General features: G+C 37.7%; 1 protein-coding gene and 1 pseudogene across 1 annotated transcript; both read left to right on the top strand.

The window, feature by feature from the left end:
- The first annotated feature begins 2,770 nt into the window (after window positions 1-2,770).
- Window positions 2,771-4,675, top strand: LOC126616030 (peroxidase A2-like). Its single transcript, XM_050283976.1, has 4 exons — window positions 2,771-3,053; window positions 3,362-3,550; window positions 3,857-4,019; window positions 4,158-4,675. Exons 1-4 carry the CDS (start codon window positions 2,841-2,843, stop codon window positions 4,565-4,567), a joined length of 975 nt encoding a protein of 324 aa, XP_050139933.1. The 5' UTR covers window positions 2,771-2,840; the 3' UTR covers window positions 4,568-4,675.
- Window positions 4,676-13,233: 8,558 nt separating this feature from the next.
- Window positions 13,234-15,220, top strand: LOC126616031 (peroxidase A2-like; annotated as a pseudogene).
- The last annotated feature ends 1,840 nt before the right edge of the window (window positions 15,221-17,060 follow it).

Raw genomic sequence — 17,060 nt, 5'->3', positions numbered from 1 at the left:
AGTTGAATAGGAGATTTTTTAGTCATTCAAATATATCAGATAAATGAACGATTCATTATGAATATGTTATTAGGTACTCACATTGTTGATTTGTTCCATAAATTTAGATGACTAAAACAGTCTCCAATTAAAAAAAATTTGTAGAATGATCTTCAAATAAAAACTAATTGATTAAACGATTTCGATTATAAATTTTATTACACTGTACCACCTCAGGTTTGGTGTCTATTACAATCGCATACAACATCTTCAAAACATTTCACTTTCATACCTCACCTACTATTTTATTTCAATATAATACCTCCATTACATTTTTCATCCATTGATCCGTTAAGAGTTAATGTGTCTACCACAGTTGTGCCATGTGGCAAAAAAAATTCATTTAAAAATAATTAATTAAAGAAAAGTTAAAATAAAAAATAAAATAAAAACCATAACCCATCTTCTTTCCCTTAGACCCCCATCCCACCCCACCCCCACCTCGGCCGCAACCCCCCTACCCTACCCCGCCCCCACCTCCCCCGCAAACCCCCCCCCCCACCCCACCCCACACCACCCAAAACCCAAAAAAACCCAGCTGTTCAACCCAAAATCAATAGGAGGAATTGAATTCCCGAGACGAAATGAGGGAGTCGGGGTTTTGGGAAGGGCAAAGCAAAGGGAATTCTAGAGAGAGAGAGAGAGAGAGAGAGAGAGAGAGAGAGAGAGAGAGAGAGAGAGAGAGAGAGAGAGAGAGAGAGAGAGAAGAGAAGTGGATTGAGAAGTTCTTCAATTGGCTCCAAAGCCTCCAATCCATGTACAAAATTTCTACAATGCTGGGACTTTATCATACATATGTTTCCTACTCCCTACAATATCCAAATTGAATAAGTCTCTTCTTTTTTTTTTCTTTCTTTTTTTCTTTTTGAAAAGATACGATAATAGATTTCATTTCATCAAAAGCATTACAAAAACCAATCCATCTCTAAGCATACATGCATACACTCTCCTCAACAAGTACGTCAGTGACAATACTAGATGGGGCATCAATCTATTCACACTTTTGCATCTGAGAAAGGCCTATTTTTGCAAAACGATGCGCAGTACAAAATATATCAACAATAGACTCTGCTAGACTACTTCATGTTGTATGAAATATATCAACAATATTGATTTCAGGGTCTAAATATTACACTTAGGTGTCGTTTGGTGACTAGAATTAGAACAGATGGTATATGGATTTGATGCCTCATGAATTCATGGCATATTTTAAGATAGACATAAAAGATATTTTTTTTTTTCATTTGAAGGGATTAGATATGGAGAAAACTTATCTAATTAATTCTCCAATTTTGGAGGGCATTGGCATGCATAAGTTTTCTTAATGAGTAATTATCCGTCTACATTCATGTAAGATGCAATTTTTTCATTTACTCCTTCAAGATATTTTAAATATGGAAGTTATTCATTCTAATTCAATCCTAGATACCAAACAAAACCTTAGTTTCATTTTATCTAACGAATAAGCTAGTTTTGGTCTAATGAATTTCTCTTCTCATCAATCTTGATTTACCTCTAATTAGTTCCATATGTCTAGTTACAGTTAGATCAGTGAATACACCATCTGCTTAATCAATATTGTCATCCAGATCACCATCTGCTTAATTAATATTGTATCGATAAAAAATTTATGCAAATTATAAATTTGAGAAAATAACCGCTGGGACAGTCAAATAAAGTAAGGCATTTTGAATTTTGGAAAAGTGTCTTAATCAAACTGTGATAACCTTTACACTAAGAAAAGTATACCAAAATCCCTATGTTGTTTATTATGCATGCATGGAAGAAATTGGAACACCTCATTACTGTATGTTATCCATAAGCATGCATACCCTAATTGTATGGAAACAAATTTCTGTAAATTATAGATTTGGGCATATAATCAGTGGGACAGTCAAATAAAGTAGGGCATTTTTTTAACTTTGGAAAAGTGTCTTAATCAGACTGTGATAACCTTTATTCAAGGACATGTTAATTAAGCAGATGGTGTATTCGCTGATCGAATTGACAACCATTGCTTCATGATTCCATTTTTCTTCCCCAGACCAATTCTTTTCCTGCTGAATTTATTACTATATTAAGTCATCAATAGAGTTACCATATATGGCGGTACTGCTAAGGATACTAAATTTGTAAACTAATTTTGTAAACTAAATAACATAGAAGTTGAAATTGAAATAATACTTAAGCATTAATAAACATGTTCATTCCTATTGGTGACATATCATTTAGTTTGTAAACTTTGTTTACAAATTTAGTCTTCTTAACATTACCCATATATAGCCCCTGGATTTTGAAATAGAATAATGCTAGAGAGATTAAATTTATAGAGACAAAATTTTTATAAGCTAAATAACATAAAAGTTGATGATTAACATGCTTATTTCTTATTAGTGATACATCATTTAATTTGTTAATTTAATCTACAAATTGACCGAACATTACTCTTTGAAATATATACAAAACTTTGATTCAAATAATCGCGCGCGCCATCCACGGAAAGTTTGAAAATTCTTCAACTTACAAGCATTACGTAGAAAAGTTCCTGATTTCTAATAGGCCCACATCAGCTTAATTATCTGAAAATATCAACATATGAATATTCAAAGAACGATCATTCTGGTCATCTGCTTATAGCATGCACAAAATACATGGCTCTTAGATCCCTGAAATCTCACCGACTACTCTCTCTATAAAAGGGTAGAGTATTAGCCTCCTAGAAGCCATCTCATCTCCCAACATAAGAGCTACTATAACTATAGATAGCAATCTCGCAATTTTGAGTTTCCTAATTAATCATCATGTCTTTATTTTCAATTGCAGCAGCAATATTTGTTCTTGTTACTGCTAGCATATTGGGAAATTCCAACGCTCAACTGAGCTCAACTTTCTACAGCACCACATGCCCGAATGTGACGAGCATTGTTCGTGGTGTGGTCGAGCAAGCTCAACAGAAAGACATCCGAATTGGTGCCAAACTCATCCGAGTTCATTTTCACGACTGCTTTGTCAACGTACGTAATTCATTAAAGAATATGTTATATAGTGTTAAAAATATCATCTGGTAACATAAAATGTGATATATATTTTACAAAAAATTTTATGTGCTTGAGCATCCACATTTTGTAAATGATGGATTTTGTATCGACAATGTTAATAATGGTTAGGACGTCAAAAAGTTTTTCTATTCATATGTTGTTAACCAATATATCGACAACCCGGCTATTAATAACGGACTCTCTGTCAAAACAAGAATTGTGTTTTTATGTGCTATAATAATTAAATTTAATATAATGGTAACGGTAACGGTGCATGCATGCAGGGTTGTGATGGATCGATTATGCTGGACAACACAGATGGGATAGAGAGCGAGAAAGATGCACCTCCCAATCAATCGACAGACGGATACGACGTTGTAGATGATATCAAAACTGCGGTCGAGAACGTTTGCCCTGGTGTTGTCTCCTGTTCTGACATTTTAGCAATTGCTTCTCAAATTCTTGTTTCTTTGGTAAGTACATATTAAAAGTTCTAATTACTTTAATTAATTAATTCGCGTTACGTTATTTAATAAAATTTAAAAAATAAAAACTGATATTTAAGAGGAGGACCAAGCCCTGAAAGAAATTGGGAAATGGTCAATATTCCATCTGAGAACCAGCCCCAAAGAAAATAAAAAAGAAAGCGAATGGCGGTGAAGAGATAATCTAATTAATGAACAATTCTTGGAAATTTGGAGCATATATATTTAAGCAGTTCCTGATATATTATTGTCCAAATAGTTTCTCAAATAATACTTCTATTGGTATTGTTGCAGAATGGAGGGCCAACGTGGGAAGCTCAATTGGGAAGAAGAGACAGTAGGACAGCCAACCAAGCTGGTACCAGTGCCATTCCAAGCTTTCTCGAAAACCTTGAGCAAATTTCACAAAAATTTCGCGATGCAGGATTAGATTCAACTGATCTGGTTGCTTTATCAGGTAACCCTAGATATAGACACGCAATTGACCAGAATAATAGTACAGCTAATTACCAGATTAACCTAGTAGTATACACTAATTAATAAGTCAACCTCTAATTATTTTGAAAGATTTAAATGTAATTGTTTCCTTTCTTAGGTGCTCATACATTTGGCCGGGCAAGATGTTCAACTTTCGTTCACCGCCTCTACAATTTCAGCGGCACTGGCAACCCGGACCCGACCATTGAAGCCGGATACTTGGAAACCCTCCGCCAAGCATGTCCTCAAAACGGCAGCGGAGATACGTTGAATGACCTTGACCAGTCCACCCGCGATGCCTTCGACAACCACTACTTTACAAATCTCCAAAACAACCGCGGGCTTCTCCAGACCGATCAGGTGCTGTTCTCAACTAGCGGAGACACCGTTGCCATTGTGGACCGCTTTGCAAATAGCCAAAGTGACTTCTTTGATAGCTTTGGTCAGTCCATGATCAATATGGGGAATATAGGAGTTTTGACAGGCACCAATGGAGAGATTAGGACTGATTGCAGAAGGGTTAATTAATTGAAAATTCGTCATTAGTATTTTGAAAAAGATGATTAAGATTATGCATGTGCCCTAAATATATAAGGGCACTCCGTTAGCTTGAGGCTTAAGTATTTTGTCATTTTATAGGCAGCCTATTTCTTTTCCCGCATTTCTCTTACTTTTGTTGGTCCATGTTGTCAAATGTTGATGTACAATAAAAAAACAAGTTATACCTATATTATTTTCTAGCACCAGCCTTATTTTACATCGTGGTCAAGTTTCTCAAGCTATACATATGTTAAACTTGTATATAATTAAATCAAATAAAGCTAAACCTACAGAATACTCGGAGAGTAGCCATTAATCTTAAGCACGATTGCTTAAACCTCAAGAAAACCTCTGCACTGCCATATATTCCTAATGCGACGACTTAATGAGAAGTAGAGAAATGTAAGACCTCTTATATTTGTTAAGATAGCTGAAGAAGAAGAAGATAGAAACGAGAGAGAACAATTTGTTTGTTATTTAATCGTTAGGTGACCAACAAAATTACAAAAATTAACTATCAATCTGTCAGGAGGTCAGTGACTCGAACCAAACTCGTCGTTGATTTAAAGTAAGACTTACCTGCACCAATCTGTGAGCAACCTTGTTTGTGTCTCTACGAGTATGATTGATTTTGGTTTGCGGAATGGAGCGTAGGAAATAGCATGCCTCATTTACTCTATTTCCCCACAAAGACAAATCATCTTCCGTGTGAAGAGTTATAGCAGCAAGGACCAAAGCTGCGCCTCCCTTCAGTTCCAGCTGTTCCGTGCTTAACTCTCGGGCTGCCTCCAGTTCTGCTAACATCGGAGATGATATGCCTTCCATTTTCATTGCCATCGCCGCCACAAACAGCCCCATGTCATCTCTGAACACCACTCCAATTCCCCCCTTTTTTCCCTATTCCTTCCAAGCCCCGTCAAAGTTACAATTTAACCACCCTGCTTCTGGTTTTTCCACCTGTCCACAACCTCAGTCTGTCTGTTACTCATTTTTTTACCATGCAACTGACCACATCCATATTTAGGGTTAATCCATTAGGACTCCTTTATCCCTAGTTAATCTAATATTAATTAACTAGCTAGGAAGCAACCGGCCTTAGCTTAATTGAATCCCTAAATCTTAACTAAAAAAACGTACAATGACACGCTCTGATCCTGATATTTCTCGAATACCAGGATAGGCACATGCTAGCCGACACCCGAGGGTGACGAAAGCCATTTATTAAATGCAAATGCTAAGAATAAGGAATGGATAAGACTTAGAAATATAAAAGAATAATGAATATGCATTTAAGGATCGTGTTTAGAGCATACAACTAACTAGAACACTAAAAGAAATAATATAAAATTCAAAGAATAAAAGAATGGGTCCTACATTGAGAGAACTTGAAGATGCTGATGCGGAAATGCCTCGACGCCAGGATTGTATGCCTCGATTCTAAGTCCTGAAGGGGGAGCAAAACAAACATGAGTGGACCAAGTTGATATATATATATATATATATATATATATATATATATATATATATATATATAATATATATATATATAGTAAAACAGCTATCAACGTACTAACCCCCAGGTTTTATGAAAACACATATATAATGATAAACATAGGTTTTCCGAAACCTAGCATGTCGTGTACTGTCTCAAATCATAAATTTTATATATAATAATCACTAGTGAATGTCCGATAACCCCCAGGCCTCATGCAGGCTCCCCGTCTCTTAGCAGACAGTCAGAGGAAAATACACTTCAGGCCCCATGCCAACTCCCCATCCCTGTGCTAAATAGCCAGAGGAAACACACAGGCCCTATGCAAACACCAAACCGTCGCCTGGGATGGACCAGAATCTATCCCTACGTCCCGTAACGGAAAGGACCACTAGGTAAGTACAAAACCATTGAACATATATATATAGAAAAACAACTTCATAGTATAAAGTCATCCATCATCTATATTATAGAGAGGTGTTCTAAACATGTTCTAAATATCATATCGTCATCCATCAGATATTCTATAAGAACACGGGTTATAGGAAAAATAGTAATAATTCAAAATAGCCTCAGTAAGCATGTTATCTCACAAAACGTTTCATAAAATGTAATCATCAAATCATGTTTTTCATGTATGCATTTCTACTATTAAAACATGCATTTTTAGAAGGGGTTCACTCACAGATACTTAGCCGCTGAAGAGCCACGCAAACTAGCAACCACGAAAACGTAACAAATATTCCCTAAGCACATAAAGGGTCCAATTAATAAAACTATACTCAACGATTTAATTTGGGAAAACTGACGTCGAAAACGGATTCAAAACGTTGAATTATCCTAAGAAGGGTCTCGAATAATTTTGTAAACGTCAATAGAATATTCTTGATGGAATATTCCCTAATGGAATATTCCACAAAAAGGTTTGAGCCGACTAGGGTTTAGGGTTGGAAGGGTTAAAGGGTTTAGGCTTAGACTTTTAGGTGGGTTGGGTTTAGGTTTTTAAACTAAAAGGGTTTAGGGTTTTAACATATAAGACCCAATGGTCTTTAAAACCAAAAATAAATAAAACAGAAAATAAAAAGGGTTGGAGGGTTCTTGGCCCAAAGGCCTAAACTAATAAAAAAGGGTTTGGGGTTTAAAGTGCACGGGCCTTAGGCCCTCACAGCAATGGCCCAAAGGCCTTAAATTAAAACAAAATAAAAAGAGAAATGGGTTTGGGTTGGGCTTGGCAGGAAAGGCCCGAAGGGCCTATGTTTGATGGGTCACCAGACCCAAGGAAGAAGAAGGCCGGAATTCGGCCGGAAGGTTCTCTAAATTTATACATTCATAACTTTGTCAATACTCAACGAAATCAAGTGATTCAAAAATGGAAATCGTAGCTCTCGAAGAGATGAAGAGCATGGTACCTCGCACGATGTCTAACTAGTCGTGGTTTGGCCGAAAAACGCCTTGAAAGCCTCGGAGGTTGCCGGAAACTGGGTAAGATTCAAATGGATATAACTTCTTCAATATTGAACAAAATTGGGTGAAACAAAAGGAAAGTTGTAGTACACAGCGAGACGAAGAGAATGATACCTTGCACGCCGGCCACATAGCCGTGGTTTGGCAAAAAATTGCCTTTAAAGGGACGGGTCCCTCACAGGAAAATTTGGAAAATGATTTCCTGAGTTACTTTGGTGTTTAAACTGTACCACAACAACTCAAACACTATCTAACATAATAACAAGCATGATATAAGGAGATTTAGGTGTGCTCTGCACTTACTTTGTTGGAGATCTCATGCATAGTGATTGTGCATAGTGCAGAGATGGATATTGAAGTTAAAGGAGAGAAAGATGAAGCTCAGATGATGAAGATGATGGCGCCTTGAATGTCTTGACATAAGTGCAGAGTGACTACTTCGGGCCATTCTTCATGTTGAAAAGGTGGTCATATATATTCTTAATCGAGCGGTAGGATGAATATTCCTTAGTGAAAACCAAGGAAAGTTCGTCGAAGTTCCAGAATGAACGTGGCGGTAGAGTGTGGAACCAGTCTTGTACCTCGCCTTGTAGCGTCGTGGCAAAGGTCTTGCACATGAGAGCATCATTGTTGGTGTAGAGGGTCATGACACTTCGGTAGTGCATAAAGTGTCTGTCCAGGTCTTCATCTCCCCTAAACTAGGTGAAATGTGGCAGGTTGAACTTCCAACGTGGTTCTGTCCGCTCAATCTCATCTGTAAATGGTGACCTGCTCAGGTTGGCCATGTCTCTGCATAGGGCATCTTCGGTAGTGTCAATGAGCTAGAATCCGCGCAGCTGCTTTGTTACAAGCATTTATACTTCCTTCTAGATTTGGGCCTAGTGGGGCAGCAAAGCCTCCAACTGCCCCCAGTGTTGACCTGTCAGTCCATGTTGCTCTTTGGCTCGTTCTACTCGTTTGTGTCGCGGTTGTTGTGCACGAAACCCATGTTGTGGTGATGGCTGCCATTGGAACTTGAGCTGAACTGCTTACGTGCTTTTCTCTGTGCGTCATGCTGCTGCCTACTCCGTTGCCTCGTAGGAGGATCTCTTTGCGGGCCTAGCCTAGTGTGAAAGCTTTTCCCGGAAGGTCTTGAGTGCGGACCCAACCTCGAATGCACACTGACTCGTGAGCCGAGTCAGGAATGAACGCTTCTCTGCACATCTAGGTGGGAAAAAGGCATTTCCCTGAGGGCCCAAACGAGAGTGTACACTGCCAGAATGCTCGGTTCATGGTTGGCTGAGCGGTTCTTTGCCAGGACGTTGCTGGAACCGGTCATGTTCTTCTGCCATTGTCTTGCTTCGGGACACTTCATCTGGGGCGCGCTGCATCTCGATGCGCTCGAGAAGTTGGTTCACCAAGATGGTCTACTATGCGAGGGCATTTGTCAAATTAGCGACCTGCTGAGGCAGTGGGTGTTCGCCATTTGGATTGGAAGAGCCTGGATGATGGGCATCTCCATGTGTGGTGGAAGGTACAAGGCTTGAGCCCAAAACGGGTAGTCCTACATAAAAGTGGGGTGTAAGTAACCATGAATCGATCGTGGGTTCGATGGTCGAAATCTGGATCGTTAGATGAGGCATTGGAATGGATTGGGTTGCAGGTCGAGTCGTCGGAACGGGCTGCGGGGAGCATTGGACCGGTGCCTGCTCGCCTTGAATCTGCATGGCCATGGGCCCTTTTAGTCGTTGGGCTGCCACATCTTGGCATGTTGGTTGAGTGGTTTGGGCTTGGGTCCGCTGAGCTGCTTGGCTGGCAGCAGCTGTCGAATTCTGGATTCAGGTTCGAGCCTGATGTGCAACAAGGCCTGCCGTTGCATTGGGCTGTGCGGGGCCTCTTGCCTAGGGCTTGCTGTGGCAACTGCTAAGTTCGGGGCATCCTACCCAAGGGTTTGGAAGTGGACCTGGGCCTTCTACCTAGGGTTTGGTGGAAATGGTGTCGTGGCCTATTGGCCTTGTTGTGGCTGCTGGGTCACGATAGTGCTGGTGGTGCGGCTCCATAGCAGTAGGGCTCCTCCTGCCGTCGCGTTGAGCCTTGAGGATCTTCGTCGTAAGGCTATGTTCTTGTCTCTATTCTTCTGTTCAAATCTTTGCACGTACGGGGTTCCGTTCATCGTAGTTTCTGAATTTCCTACCATCGTATCCTTTGTCCAGGGATTAACCAATAAACTTTTCTAGGAAAAATTAATTGATACAACGTGTGAGAAATTTAACGTAACAGAAAATTCAAGAAACTAATGCAAGAGGTTTCTTTGAGTATTTTGAATCACCTCTCAACGAAAGCACCAATTTGTGGATGCAAATTTCCGCCGTCTTCAATCTTGACGAAAATGCACCTGCAAAACAATCAACACCTTTAATAAAAGACTTAAGCCTCACGCGCCCATGAGGTGGTGAAGGGGTTAGGTCAACGGATCTCTGATGCCTAAGTTTCTTTGAGAGAGTAAAGTGCTTAGGGCTTTTTTAGGGCTACAAAAAGATCTCAAAAATTGGTAGAATATGGGGTATTTATAAGGCTAGGGCCGGCCATCTAGGGTTTAATGGAGAAATATTCTCTAAATATTCCCAAGATATTTAATAGGAGATAATATCTTGAGATAATAGGGTAATAATCCTTAATTGATTTAAATTAGGATTACTTACTTGATTGGAGTCAATTTTTAATTAGGAATGTATTAAAGATAGGATTTAGGTTGTTAATTCTTATCTTTAATTCTTTGTCATGGGCAGGTGAGCTGTGGGCAATTGTGTTCAGCTGTTGGGTCCTTCAGGGATGTGAGCTACGCGTGGAAAATCTGAGAAGTCTGCCTATTTATTGAAGGCAATCTTGTCCTTCTTAAATAAAAGTTCACGTGTCGCCTATAGAATTTTTGGGAGTATTTTAGGCTCCACAATGGTAGTATTATCCATTGATAATATGTACACCTACTTATTTAATGAGCGCGTCCATATAGCTACGTTCGTACCCACACGGTTTGACAAACTCATAGAAGTTCTTCGATTGGCTCCAATTAAAGCCTCCAATCCATATACAAAATTTCTAGAATGTTGGGACTTCATCATACACATGTTTTCTACTCCCTACAATATCCAAATTGAAGAAGTCTCTTCTTCTTTTTTTTTTTTAAAAGATACGGTTAGATTTCATTTCATCAAAAGCATTACAAAAACCAATCCTCTCTAAGCATACATGCATAGACAGCGACAATACTAAGTGGGGCATCAGTCCATTCACACTTTTGCTTCAGAGAAGGGTCGACTTTTGCAAGACGATGCGCGGTATGAAATATATCAACAATATTGATTTCAGGGTCTAAATATTACCCTTAGGTGTCATTTGGTGACTAGAATTGGAACAGATGGTTACTGGATTTGGTACCTCATGGAATTCATGGCATATTTTAAGATAGACATAAAAAAAAAAAAAAATTCTTTTTTTTTTTTTTTTTTTTTATATTTGAAGGGATTAGATATGGAGAAAACTTATCTAATTAATCCTCCAATTTGGGAGGGCATTGGCATGTATAAGTTTTCCTAAAGAGTAATTCTCCGTCTGCATTCATGTAAGATGCAATTTGTTCATTTACTCCTTCAAAATATTTTAAATATGAAAGTTATTCATTCTAATTCAATTCTAGATACCAAACAAAACCTTAGTTTCATTTTATCTAACGAATAAGCTAGTTTTGGTCTAATGAATTTCTCTTCTCATCAATGTTGATTTACCTCTAATTAGTTCCATATGTCTAGTTACAGTTAGATCAGTGAATACACCATCTGCTTAATCAATATTGTCATCCAGATCAGTGAATACACCATCTGCTTAATTAATATTGATGAGAAAATAACCGGTGGGACATTCAAATATTGATGAGAAAATAACCGGTGGGACATTCAAATAAAGTAAGGCATTTGAATTTTGGAAAAGTGTCTTAATCAAACTGTGATAACCTTTAAACAAAGAAAAGTATAGCAAAATCCCTATGTTGTTTATTATGCATGGAAGAAATTGGTAAACATCATTACTGTATGTTACCCATAAGCATGCATACCTTAATTGTATGGATATAAATTTCTGCAAATTATAGATTTGGGCAAATAATCAGTGGGACGGTCAAATAAAGCAGGGCATTTATTAATTTGGACAAGTGTCTTAATCAAACTGTGATGACCTTTATTCAAAGACAAGTGTCTATATAAAGCTAATAGAAATAGTGAATAGTGATTTTGATGTCAAATAAAGTAGGGCTAGTAATAATATCATTCAATTTCTCTATTTTTAAACATATTCAAAACATTTTAAGAGATGTGTAATGCTGGTTATAAAAAAAGTTTTTCGCACGCGGATAATAATGTAATTAAATTAGTTGTCAAATTATTATTTTTTTAACAAACGATATTACCTACACTAAGGGAGACGGGGGTGGGCTTAGCCTCACAATGGACTAGTAATAATGTGATTCAATCAGTTGTTTATTAAATATTAATTTTTCTATTTTAAACACGTTCAAAACATCTTAAGAGGCATATAATGCCAGTTATAAAAAATGACTTTCTCACGCGGATAATAATAATATGATTAAATTAGTTGTCAAACAATTTTTTTTTTTAACAAATGATATTATCTACACTAAGAAGGAGGGGTGGGTTTAGCTTCACAATGAGCTAGCAATAATGTGATTCAATCAATTGCTTATTAAATATTATTTTTTCTATTCTTCATGTAAATTCTATAGAAACCGATTTTATTATGTGAATTCAGCTGCTGTAATTAGTTTATGAGAAGTTTCTTATAGCATAATCTAAGATTATTCATTTATTTCAAATATTTGACTTTCTTTTTGTCAATTTACGCATATAAATACATTAACGTGTAAGTCGCGTATAGCACACCGTGATTCAAAAAATGTATTCTGCACTCGTGTGAGCGCGTGCATGAAGGCTAGTGTTAATTAAGCATATGGTATATTCGCTGATCGAATTGACAATCATTGCTTCATAATTCCATTTTTCTTCCCCAGACCAATTCTTTTCCTAGTGAATTTATTATTATACTAAGTCATCAATAGAGACCATATATAGCGGTATGTTAGGAAAACTATAAATAATAGACAAATTTTGTAAAGCAAATAACATAGAAGTTGAAATTGAAATGATACTTAAGCGTTAATAAACGTGTTCATTCCTATTAGTGACACATCATTTAGTTTGTAAATTTCGTTTACAAATTTAGTTTCCTTAACATTACCCATATATGGCCCCTGGACTTTTGAAATAGGATAATGCTAGAGAAATTAAATTTGTAGACAAAATTTTGTAAACTAAATAACATAAAAATTGATGATTAACGTTTTTATTTTTTATTAATGATACATAATTTAATGTACAAATTGACCTAGCATTACTCTATGAAATATATACAAAACTTTGGTCGCGTGCCCTCCACGGGAAAGTTTGAAAATTCTTCAACTTACAAGCATGACGTAGAAAAGTTCCTGATTGATATAACAGGCCCACATCAGCTTAATTATCTGAAAATTTCAACATATGAATATTCAAAGAACGATCATTCTGGTCATTTGCTTATAGTATGCTCAAAATACATAGCTCTTAGATCCCTGAAATCTCACCCACTACTCTTTCTATAAAAGGGTACAGTATTAGCTTCATAGAAGCCATCTCATCTCCCAACATAAGAGCTACTATAACTATAGATAACAACCTCGCAATTTTGAATTTCCTAATTAATCTTCATGTCTTCATTTTCAATTGCAGCAGCAATATTTGTTCTTGTTACTGCTAGTATATTGGGAAATTCCAACGCTCAACTGAGCTCAACTTTCTACAGTAACACATGCCCGAATGTGACGAGTATTGTTCGTGGTGTGGTTGAGCAAGCAAAACAGAATGACATCCGAATTGGTGCCAAACTCATCCGAGTTCATTTCCACGACTGTTTTGTCAATGTACGTAATTCATTAAAGAATATGTTATATAGTGTTAAAAATATCATCCGGTAACATATAATGTGATATATATTTTACAGAAAATTCTATGTATATGAGCATCCGCTTTTTATAAATGATGGATTTGTTAATAATGGATTGCGAAGACGTCAAAAAGTTTTTCTATTGATATGTCAATATATCGACAACCCGGCTATTAATAACGGACTCTCTGTCAAAACAAGAATTGTGTTTTTATGTGCTATAATAATTAAATTTAATATAATGGTAACGGTAACGGTGCATGCATGCAGGGTTGTGTGGATCGATTATGCTGGACAACACAGATGGGATAGAGAGCGAGAAAGATGCACCTCCCAATCAATCGACAGACGGATACGACGTTGTAGATGATATCAAAACCGCGGTCGAGAACGTTTGCCCTGGTGTTGTCTCCTGTTCTGACATTTTAGCAATTTCTTCTCAAATTCTTGTTTCTGCGGTAAGTACATATTAAAAGTTCTAATTACTTTAATTAATTAATTCGCGTTACGTTATTTAATAAAATTTAAAAAATAAAAACTGATATTTAAGAGGAGGACCAAGCCCTGAAAGAAATTGGGAAATGGTCAATATTCCATCTGAGAACCAGTCCCAAGGAAAATAAAAAAGAAAGCGAATGGCGGTGAAGAGACAATCTGATTAATGAATAATTCTTGGAAATTTGGAGCGTATATATTTAAGCAGTTCCTGATATATTATTATCCAAATAGTTCCTCAAATAATACTTCTATTGGTATTGTTGCAGAATGGAGGGCCAACGTGGGAAGCTCAATTGGGAAGAAGAGACAGTAGGACAGCCAACCGAGCTGGTACCAGTGCCATTCCAAGCTTTCTCGAAAACCTTGAGCAAATTTCACAAAAATTTCGCGATGCAGGATTAGATTCCACTGATCTGGTTGCTTTATCAGGTAACCCTAGTAATAGACACGCAATTGACCAGAATAATAGTACAACTAATTACCAGATTAACCTAGTAGTATACACCAATTAATAAGTCAACCTCTAATTATTTTGTTACCTTTCTTAGGTGCTCATACATTTGGCCGGGCAAGATGTTCAACTTTCGTTCACCGCCTCTACAATTTCAGCGGCACTGGCAACCCGGACCCGACCATTGAAGCCGGATACTTGGAAACCCTCCGCCAAGCATGTCCTCAAAACGGCAGCGGAGATACGTTGAATGACCTTGACCAGTCCACCCGCGATGCCTTCGACAACCACTACTTTACAAATCTCCAAAACAACCGCGGGCTTCTCCAGACCGATCAGGTGCTGTTCTCAACTAGCGGGGACACCGTTGCCATTGTGGACCGCTTTGCAAATAGCCAAAGTGACTTCTTTGATAGCTTTGGTCAGTCCATGATCAATATGGGGAATATAGGAGTTTTGACAGGCACCAATGGAGAGATTAGGACTGATTGCAGAAGGGTTAATTAATTGAAAATTCGTCATTAGTATTTTGAAAAAGATGATTAAGATTATGCATGTGCTCTAAATATATAAGGGCACTCCGTTAGCTTGAGGCTTAAGTATTTTGTCATTTTATAGGCAGCCTATTTCTTTTCCTCGCATTTCTCTTACTTTTGTTGGTCCATGTTGTCAAATGTTGATGTACAACAAAAAAAACAAGTTATACCTATATTATTTTCTAGCACCAGCCTTATTTTACATCGTGGTCAAGTTTCTCAAGCTATACATATGTTAAACTTGTATATAATTAAATCAAATAAAGCGCAACCTACAGAATACTCGGAGAGTAGCCATTAATCTTAAGCACGATTGCTTAAACCTCAAGAAAACCTCTGCACTGCCATATATTCCTAATGCGACGACATAATGAGAAGTAGAGAAATGTAAGACCTCTTATATTGCTAAGATAGCTGAAGAAGAAGAAGATAGAAACGAGAGAGAACAATTTGTTTGTTATTTAATCGTTAGGTGACCAAGAAAATTACAAAAATTAACTATCAATCTGTCAGGAGATCAGTGACTCGAACCAAACTCGTCGTTGATTTAAAGTAAGACCTACCCGCGCCAATCTGTGAGCAACCTTGTTTGTGTCTCTACGAGTATGATTGATTTTGGTTTGCGGAATGGAGCGTAGGAAATAGCATGCCTCATTTACTCTATTTCCCCACAAAGACAAATCATCTTCCGTGTGAAGAGTTATAGCAGCAAGGACCAAAGCTGCGCCTCCCTTCAGTTCCAGCTGTTCCGTGCTTAACTCTCGGGCTGCCTCCAGTTCTGCTAACATCGGAGATGATATGCCTTCCATTTTCATTGCCATCGCCGCCACAAACAGCCCCATGTCATCTCTGAACACCACTCCAATTCCCCCCCTTTTTTCCCTGTTCCTTCCAAGCCCCGTCAAAGTTACATTTTAACCACCCTGCTTCTGGTTTTTCCATCTGTCCACAACCTCAGTCTGTCTGTTACTCATTTTTTTACCATGCCACTGACCACATCCATATTTAGGGTGAATCCATTAGGATTCCTTTATCCCTAGTTAATCTAATATTAATTAACTAGCTAGGAAGCGACCGGCCTTAGCTTAATTGAATCCCTAAATCTGAACTAAAAAAACTTACAATGATACTCTCCATTCCCGATTTTTCTCGAATATCAGGATAGGCACGTGCTGGCCGACACCCGAGGGTGACGAAATCCATTTATTGAATGCAAATGCTGAGAATAAGGAATGGATAAGACTTAGAAATATAAAAGAATAATGAATATGCATTTAAGGAACGTGTTCAGAGCATACAATTAACTAGAATACTAAAAGAAATAATATAAAATTCAAAGAATAAAAGAATGGGTCCTACACCGAGAGAACTCGAAGATGCTGATGCGGAAGTGCCTGGACGTCGGGATTGTATGCCTCGATTTTAAGTCCTAAAGGGGGCTCAAAACAAACATGAGTGGACCAAGTTGATATATATATATATATATATATATAATATAGTAAAACAGCTATCAACGTACTAACCCACATAGGTTTTCCGAAACCTAGCATGTCGTGCACTGTCTCAAATCATAACTTTTATATATAATAATCACTAGTGAATGTCCGATAACCCCCAGGCCCCATGCCGGCTTCCCGTCTCTGAGCAGACAATCAGAGGAAAATACACTTTAGGCCCCATGCCAGCTCCCCGTCCCTGTGCTAAATAGCCAGAGGAAACACACTCCAGGCCCTATGCCAACACCAAACCGTCGCCTGGGACGGACCGGAATCTATCCCTACGTCCCGTAGTGGAAAGGACCACTAGGTAAGTACAAAACCATTGAAGAGGTGTTCTAAACATGTTCTAAATATCATATCGTCATCCATCAGATATTCTATAAGAACACGGGCTATAGGAAAAATAGTAATAATTCAAAATACCCTCAGTAAGCATGTTATCTCACAAAACGTTTCATAAAACGTAATCATCAAATCATGATTTTCATGTATGCATTTCTACTATTAAAACATG

This window comes from Malus sylvestris, chromosome 3, assembly GCF_916048215.2.
Source record: "Malus sylvestris chromosome 3, drMalSylv7.2, whole genome shotgun sequence".
NCBI classification, from domain to species: Eukaryota; Viridiplantae; Streptophyta; class Magnoliopsida; order Rosales; family Rosaceae; genus Malus; species Malus sylvestris.
Note: the sequence above shows the minus strand (reverse complement) of the source record. Positions and strands in the feature narration are given on the sequence as shown.

Coding starts and splice junctions, on each gene's coding strand:
- LOC126616030 (XM_050283976.1), top strand. CDS start 2,841: ATGTCTTTATTTTCAATTGCAGCAGCAATATTTGTTCTTGTTACTGCT. Junction 3,551..3,856: donor CTCAAATTCTTGTTTCTTTG/GTAAGTACATAT, acceptor GTATTGTTGCAG/AATGGAGGGCCAACGTGGGA. Junction 4,020..4,157: donor TGATCTGGTTGCTTTATCAG/GTAACCCTAGAT, acceptor TTCCTTTCTTAG/GTGCTCATACATTTGGCCGG.